Source organism: Rattus norvegicus, chromosome 4, assembly GCF_036323735.1.
Source record: "Rattus norvegicus strain BN/NHsdMcwi chromosome 4, GRCr8, whole genome shotgun sequence".
NCBI classification, from domain to species: domain Eukaryota; kingdom Metazoa; phylum Chordata; class Mammalia; order Rodentia; family Muridae; genus Rattus; species Rattus norvegicus.
The window spans coordinates 159,106,099-159,115,056 of record NC_086022.1 but is presented as its reverse complement, the minus strand read 5'-3'; the positions used below and the strand labels follow the sequence as shown (position 1 = coordinate 159,115,056).

At 45.8% G+C, this 8,958-nt stretch overlaps 1 protein-coding gene across 1 annotated transcript in view; it reads right to left on the bottom strand.

Moving 5' to 3' along the window:
* Window positions 1-5,286: 5,286 nt before the first annotated feature.
* C1r (complement C1r) overlaps window positions 5,287-8,958 on the bottom strand; it is a 10,758-nt gene continuing 7,086 nt past the window's right edge. Inside the window, 2 exon segments of the mRNA NM_001134555.2 lie at window positions 5,287-6,555; window positions 7,014-7,088. Of these exon segments, the coding sequence (NP_001128027.1) occupies window positions 5,780-6,555; window positions 7,014-7,088 (851 nt within the window). The 3' untranslated portion in view covers window positions 5,287-5,779.

Sequence of the window (8,958 nt, the reverse complement as noted above, 5' to 3'; positions counted from 1 at the left end):
CAGTTCCCGAAAGTTGTCCTCAGACTTTCACATGTGAGCTATGGTGTGCACATGCGTGGAAGCAGACGCGCACGCGCACACACACACACACACACACACACACACACACACACACACACGATTTAAAATAATAATAGGGATGGAGGTTTAGCTTAGTGGTACAGTGCATGTTTAGCATGACTAGAGTTCAATTCCCAGCACCACAAAAACAGAAAGCAAAACCAAACAAACAAAAATAAAAAAAACAAAAATAAAAACCCCAAAAACCAGATTAAGAATCTGGGGTTGGGGGCGGGGCTCTGGGTTGGGGGCGGGGCTCTGGCCTGTCTGCTGTGAGGGGTGGCTATCAGGACAGTTTTTGTTAGAGTGAACAGGAGTGTGTTTGGAGCTTATCAAGAAAGGACTCTGATCTTGCACAGTGATAAATAGTTCAGTTCAAAAGTTCACTTAGACTGCAGGGTAAACACATCACTTGGCAACCAGAATGGGAAACCAGCCTGCTGGACCCCGGGACCTGTTAACACCAGCTGCTTAGGGAACTGAAGCAGGAGGATTTTTGCGTGCAAATCCAGGCAGGCTTACAGAGTGAGTTCAAAGCCAGTTTGGGCTACAGAGTTGGACTCTAGACCCTGTCTCACAAAGCAAAACAAAACACAACACAGCAAACAATGTCAATATTATCATCGGCAACAATAACCATCCTGGAGAGACGGGGTTGGAGGGATAGGGTTGGAGGGACGGGGCTGGAGAGACAGGGTTGGAGGGATGGGGCTGGAGAGATGGCTCGGCAGTAAGAGCACTGGCTGCTCTTTCACAGGGTTCAATTCCCAGCACTTGCATGGCAGCTCACAAATGTCTGTGACGTCTGTCCCAGGGGATCTGACTAACTCTTCTGTCCTCCTCCAACGCACACGTGATGCACAGACATGCATGCAGACAAAATATTCATATACACAAAATATAATATAAAAAACACTGAATTACTCCACAAAAGAAGAAAGAGCCCCACTGAGAAGCCTGACCTGTGATAGATCATTTTCTTTCTTTGGATATTTGAGGTTAATAGCAAACAAGTAGAAAATGAGCTAAAACTCTAATACCGTTTTTGTTTGAGACACGGTCCAGGATGGCTTTCATCTTCCTGTTTAGGTAAGAATATGAGCTTCCGGTCTTCTTACCTCTGTCTCTCAGGTACTGGGCTTAGAGGTGTGTGTCACTACGTCTGGCTTTAAGACTGACAAGTGTATAGAAAAAGTTGACATGTTTCCAGTGAGAAGCTCCAGTCTGCTTGGGCTTTTAGCTCTTGCTCATGAGTTCAGGTGCCTGTGAGGTAATTCCCTCCTTGCTGGCAAGGGTGGTGGTACAGGCTTATCACCCTAGACGCTCAGGAGGCTGGGGTAGAAGAATCCTAAGTTCAAGGCCAGCCTAGCAACTTATTGGGACCATATCTCAAAATAAACACTAAATAAAGTAAAAATGAACACTAAATAAAGGGCTTCCCGAGAGTTCAGATGGTCTGAAGACCTGAGTTCAATCTTCAGGATACAGAAGATCATTTATTCCTGTAAATTGTTCTCTATCTGCCACACCTGTGCCATGACACAGACACACTTCCCTGGGTGTACACACACACACACACACACACACACACACACACACACACACACACACACACGTAATATAAAAAGAAAAGAAGTGCATGCTGACAGGAGCCTGATAAAGCTGTCTCCTGAGAGGCTCTGCCAGAGCATGACAAATACAGAGACAGATGCTCACAGCTGACCACTGAACTGAGAATGGGGTCCCCACTGGAGGAGTTAGAGAAAAGACTGAAGGAGCTGAAGGGGTTAGCAACCCCATAAGAACAACAATATCAACCAACCAGAGCTCCCAGGGACTAAACCACTACCCAAAGACTACACATGGACAGACCCATGGCTTCAGCTGCATGTGTAGCAGAGGATGGCCTTGTTGGGCACCAATGGGAGGAGAAGCCATTGGTCCTGTCAAGGCTGGACCTCTCAGTGTAGGGGAATGCCAGGGCAGGGAGGCTGGAAGGAGTGGGTGGTTGGGTGGGGGAACACTCTCATAGGAGAAGGGGGAGGGGAGATGGGATAGGGGTTTTAAGGTCCGGAAACTGGGAAAGGGATAACATTTGAAATGTAAATTAAAAAAATATCCGATTTAAAAAAAAAAAAAAGGAAAGAAGTGGCCCTCTGCCCCTCAGCAGGTCCTTAGCCAACAAGAAAGGGGGCTCCTAGGGTGCAGAGATGGGGCTGGTCTAGGCCCTGCCTGTGCTGAGCACGTTTCTTCCATCAGCTCCAGGTTCCTTTAGTCTCAGCACTTGGGCAGCAGAGGCAGGCAGATCTCCATAGTGAGTTCTAGGCCAACCAAGGCTACATAGTGAGACAGTCTCTCAAAACGAACGAACAAACAAACAAACAAACAAAACAAAACAAAAAACAAACTAACCAAACAAGTGAACAAGAACATAAAAACATAATGATATCCAAAAAAGGTGGCTTAGGGGCTCAGTGGTTGAGAGCACCGGCTTTTGTAGAAGACCTGGTTTTGATTCCCAGCACCCACACGGCTGCTCACAACCGCTTTGGAGTCAGACTCGGATCCAGTGTTCTCTTCTGGCTTCCTTGGGCACCAGGCTTGCCCATGGTACACAGACATACATATAGGCAGAACACCCATACACACATAACATTAGAAAGTTCTTTAAAATGGCTTTAAAAAGTCTCCCTTATAATGAAATAATTTAAGTAGTGTCTTGTTTAAGTAATGTATTCTGTATGCAAAACAAGAAGATAAAAGGAGGCAAGTTTTGGGCCATTAGCTCAGTAGGTAAAAAGCACCTGTTGTCATGCCTGGAGACCTGAGTTTGAATCCTGGACGCCAAACAATGGAAGTAGCATAGAGCTGACTCCTGAAAGCTGTCCTTGGACTTCTAGACACATCCTACAGTGAATGAACACACACACACACACACACACACACACACACACACACACACACACACACGGAGAGAGAGAGACAGAGACAGAGAGAGAGACAGAGAGAGAGACAGAGAGAGACAGAGAGAGAGACAGAGAGAGACAGAGAGAGACAGAGAGAGACAGAGAGAGACAGAGACAGAGACAGAGACAGAGACAGAGAGAGAGACAGAGAGAGACAGAGAGAGACAGAGAGAGACAGAGAGAGACAGAGAGAGAGACAGAGAGAGACAGAGAGAGACAGAGAGAGACAGAGAGAGACAGAGAGAGAATAAGTAAGTAAAATCAATGCAAAAAAGAGAACGTAAGTTTGTCCAAAGTCAGCCACCTGTATATTGTCTTTTTTACAATTATTTTCTGAAAAGGATTTATCTATTTTTGTTTTATGTGTATGGGTATCTGAGTGTATGTCTGTGCACCTACAGAGGCAAGAGGAGAATGTCAGATCCTCTGGAGTTGGAGTTACATATGGTTGTGAGCCACCTTATGGGTGCTGAGAACTGAACCCAGGTCCTAGGCCAGAGTGTCAAGTGCTTTTAAATACTGACCCATCTCTCCAGAGCCTCTCTTTAGAACCTTTTCCTCCTGTCTCCTCCTAGAAACAGGCTTTATGTGGCTTGGGCTGGCCTTGAACTAGCTATATAGTCAGGAATGACCTTGAATTTGTGCTTCTTCTGCCTCCCCTTCCTGCACGGCGCTACAGACAGGCACAGCATCTGGTGAATCATTGGATTCTAGTCAGAAGTGAACAGACCAATGAGTAAGCCATTAGTCAGCTTTCTTTTATCAGAACAAAAAGTATTTAAAGCACTTGATACTCTTGCCTAGGACCTGGGTTCAGTTCTCAACACCCATAAGGTGGCTCCTCTTGCAGAGGCCCAGAGCTAGTTCTAAGCACCTACATAGCCCACAGCCATGTGTAGCTCCAGTCTGCAGGATTCAGTGTCCTTTTCTGGTTTCTTTGGGGGAACTGCATGAAAACAGTATACATATGTGTACGCAGGTAAAACACCATACGTGTTGAATACTGCTTTTAAAGAGAGAATACTGCTTTTTTCCACTCCTCTCAAAATATTTTTGGTAAACTGGGCATGGTAGCACACAGCTGCAGCCTCAGCTCTTAAGATGCCAAGGAGGAAGAACTTCTTGGAGAATAAATTTGAGATCAGCCCGGACAACGTAATAAGTGTGTCACCTCACAAACCACTCGGACACTGATCTCAGTCAGATAATTTATTGAGCATACGCTCCAGGACTGGTCCTCCAGGCCTGTGGTTCAGATTCAGGAACTGAAACATGACCCTGAGTTAAGATCCTAAGAGGTTTTCAGGCCCAAAATCCACAGACATCTTTGCGAAGGTATTTTGCCAATCAAGATTTAGGGATAGGGGTTTCCTTAGGGACATGGCTTTGTTGTACACTTATCCTGCTCGCATTGGTTGGGGTATACAACTGTGGCAGGGAACTTGCCTCGTCTAATATTCCTGTCTTAACTTGCCAACCAGGCTGTCAGTTACCCATGTACGTGTCTCTTTCTGCCCAGTAGGATGTCAGTTCCCAGGGAGGTCTTGGGAACTTAGACTTTACTGGACCACCACTCAAAATGGAAGTCTTATTCCAAATAGTTTCTTATATTGGTGCAGGGCTCTCTTAGGCTGGGGTCCATCCCAGGGGCAGCTTATGCCATAAAAGCTTATCCACAGGTGGAGGAAGCGCTATTGGGTGGCTGGTTTGGGTCCAAGCTCGTTGTGGGTAACTATACAAAGCAGTTCTACTCACTTCTACAGTGACTGGTTTCCAAGGGCACTGAACATAACAGAATATATAATTAACCTTGGCATTAGGAAGTTCCCTAGTGACAGCCGAAACATAGGAGAAAGTTTCCTAATAATGGCAGGCTAGCCAGGTAACGGTTACCAAGGTCTTAACACTTCATCTAGGACTTAATATTTCACCGAGGTCCTAACAGTAAGAACTTGTCTCAAACGATTAGTGACTGAACTTAGAGACACAAATTCACACCGTTCTTCCCTTACAGAAGATCTGATGATAAGAAGGCAATTCACTTAAAAAAGCGTTAAAAAGAGAAACCATGTCTTTCTTTATGTTGTACAATCAAGACAAAATATAGAAGAGTATTTAAATTATGTGTATGTGAGTGGGTATGTGCAGGTGTTTGAAGGCTGAAGCTGCAGTTAGAGACAGTTGTGAGCCAAGGACATGGGTGCTGGAAATCAAACTATTTTGCCTGCAAGAACAGTCCATACTCTATTATTTATTTTTATTTATTTATTTATTTATTTATTTATTTATTTATTTATTTATTTATTTATTGTTTTTCAGGACATGTTTTTTCCGTGTACTTCTGGCTGTTCTGGAACTCACTCTATAGAACAGGCTGGCCTCGAACTCACTGAGACCCACCCACCTACCTCTCAGCTTCCAGAGTGCTGGGATTAAAGGCCTGTGCCAGCACTGCCTAGCCGACAGTCCACACTCTTAGCTGGGAAGCAATCCTCCAACCTAACATTGTTAGCTCTAACCCTGAGCCTCAAGCAGGAGGACTGTATATTCTAGGGCAGCCTGGGCCACATAGTCAAACTATGTTGAAAACAAGACGCCAGAATGCTGATGAGATTATAGAAAAGAGAATTTATTCTATACACTGTCTGCCTCCGTGATTTTAATATGAGAAACGTAGTGCTTATCAAAAATTGGTTAGATACTTTTTTTTTTAATATACTACACACTGGATTCTAACCCAGTGAATGCTGGCTTCAGTTTTCATCTCCAATCTCTTTCTTGATCCAGTCAACATAATTCAGTAACTTGGTGTAAAAGCCGTATCCCTCACCACACCCAATGCCCCAGGATACGATGCCTGTAGCCACCCAGATATCACGACTGCGGTCCCTGACTGCAAAAACACCCCCACTGTCCCCCTGGCAGGCGTCATGCTTGAGAGTTGGGTCCCCAGAACAGAACATATTTTGAGAAAATACATCATTACTGTTTTTCGTCCGGAGCCACCTCTGGCATGCCTCTCGATCGGCTATGGGCAGACGGACAAACCTGAGATTAAAAGCTATTTTATCTTCTGTTATCCCGAAGCCGCTGACATAACCCATAAGGTCTTTGTCATAGAAGGTCTCATTGTCTGGGAGACAGATGGGGAGGAGGTTGGGACCCAGTGTGACACTGTTTTCCAGCTCCAGTAGGGCAATGTCTCCTTCAAAATTGTTAGGCTCATCTTGGCGGTAGTCTGGGTGTATGATGACCCGACGGACAGGGTGATGTCCCAGTTTTTTGATCTCTTCCACGTTTGTGTGGCCCAGGAAAACATCTTTACTGACGTTGACGTTGTTTTCTTTGTTGTGTTCCTTGGGGTAGATGGTGTGGGCTGCCGTGAGGATCCAGCGGTCTCCAAGCAGGGCCCCGCCCCCTCGCCCGTGGATATTGGTGAATGCCTGCCAGGGGAAGTTGCCCGGATTGGCTTTCTGCCCTCCGATGATGCGCTGCTTCTGTGTCACGGGGTTGACAGGCTTCCCACATACTGCAGAGAGACAGGATGAGAACCAGTCAGCCCCAGGTCCCGCCCCTTCTTCCCTCTTTGCTCAGCCCTCCCCACCCCCTCTTGCTGCTCTTGATTCCCCTCCCTGCCTCCCCCTGTACCTCTCTGCCTCTCTCTCCTTTATCTTCCTGTTTCCAAAGTCTATTTTTTGGCCCATTCGTGGCTAACTTTCCTTGTTCTTACTAATTCCTTCCGGGAATTTCTCTTGACTTTACTCTCCGAATCCTTCCTTGTCTGTGTGAGCACTAGACGATCAGGACTAGTTTAGATTTTCTATACCTCTCTCTTTTCTCCTGGGACACTCACTCTCGCTCCTTTTCTCTAACGCCTCGCCTCACCCGTGTTTCACATGGAGCTAAGGCTTCACCCTACTTGATCTCTCTGTCACCATGCTCCTTCCCACGATACTGTAAATGACATCTGGCTCATCCACCCTTTACCTGGCAGACACCGGGGCATTTTCTCTCCTTCCTCTTCGTTCTTCCAAATGCCTTGGGGTGTGCAGGTATATATCCCTGCGGATGAAAAGAGTTAGTGTCGAGGCTGGAGGTGGTGGGTCAGAAAAGCAGGCAGCGGAGGCCACTGGACACTGAGGGTGTTATATAGGGAGTTGGAGAAGGGAGCTGTCACAGTCAGGGATCAAAATTAAATGGTTCAAATCCATATGGACATATAGAAATGTTAAACGACTCCACACACACATTTTGTCTTATTGTTGAGTGAGAAGAATCAGAATACTTATCTACATATATTTTAGGTGATGCCCACTTGTCAAATAGATATCCGGGAAGGAAGCCATCTGAGCTCACTGGTGACTGCATCTAGATAGCAGGATCACAGGCAATAATGCCGTGTTTTCCTTCCTGTACATCTCTTTCCAGGATTTATTCTTAAGAACAGGCTGACCTTGAATTTGCTATGTAGCCCAAGCAGGCCCAGACTCCTCCACCCTCAGCTGCAGTCACCCAAACGCTGGTTGGTATTCCAGGAGGGCAGGAGCCCAGCCAGCAGTAACTACATCTGCTGATTGCTGACACTCCACCATGTTGGTTACTGAGTTTTTTATCTGTATTATCTCATTTAAATCTGGCGACACTGTGGAACATGTGTTATCTTCATTTTTTAAAATGAGGAAACTAAGGTAAGCCCTTCCTTCCTTCTTCCCAGTGTTGAATATATAACTCAGGGACTCTCATGTGGTGGGAAAGTGCATTATCACTGAGCATTATCCTCAGTCTTGGTTTTTTTTAAAATATAATTTGAAGGGAAAGTTTAGTTAGATGTGGTGTCATGTCCGTGTAATCCTTGGGATATAGAGGTAGGAAGACGAGTGTTTAAAATCATCCTTGGCTACACAGTTGAGAGACAGAGAGAGAGAGAGAGAGAGAGAGAGAGAGAGACAGAGACAGAGACAGAGACAGAGACAGAGACAGAGACAGACAGAGAGACAGACAGAGAGACAAAGACACACAGGGACACACAGAGACAGAGACAGAGAGAAAGGGAGAGGAGGAGGAGAAGGAGGAGGAGGAGAAAGAGGAAGTAGAAAGGAGAACAGAATATTAAAGATACCAATGGGGGATGCTGGGACTATAGCCCAATGGTAAGAATATGTGATTAGAATTCTTGAGAAAACGGGCTCAGGTTCAATCGCCATGACGACAATAAACTGACCAACCAACCAACCCGTAGATGTGTATGAGAATCATTCAGATCACAACATGGCAGCCTGAGAGAGGGGGCATTGAGGGGGAATTTCGCTGTATGTGTGTGTGGTGATGGTGATGGTGGTGCAGTGATCTTAGTGGTGGTAGAATGGGTGGTAATGGTTTGAATGGTATCACTAATGAGTGGATATGGTGGAGACAGTGTTGCTGCGGTGACAGCTGTGATGGCGGTGATGGTGATACAGATTTTGGTAATGGTGATAGTGATGTTGGTGATGATAATGTGTACTGGAGACTGTCGATGTTGGTGGTGGTAATTTCAATATGGTGGTGATGTTGGTGTTGCCTATGGCTTTGATGGTGCTGGTGTTGGAATGGCGGTGGCAATTGTTGGTGTTGGAAGTGACAGTGGAGATGCTGGTGCTGGTAGTGTGTCAGTGGTGGCTAGGGTGGTATGGTGCTGGTATGGGTGCTATCGGTGGTTGATGTGTGGTTACTGGTAGGTTAGTGTTGGTGGTGATGTGGTGAGAGGGAACTGGTGGCTTTAGAGATGTGAGTCTTTGCTTTCCATTGGCTTGGTGCTCTCTTCTTCAAACTATTAGATTTTTTTTGTTGTTGTTGGCATTTTAATGTAGAATCCTTCAGCTGGTACCCAGGATTCTACTGAAGAAATGTCAGATGTCCCTCAGAGCTGAAAGAGAAATAAGGACCTGCTACG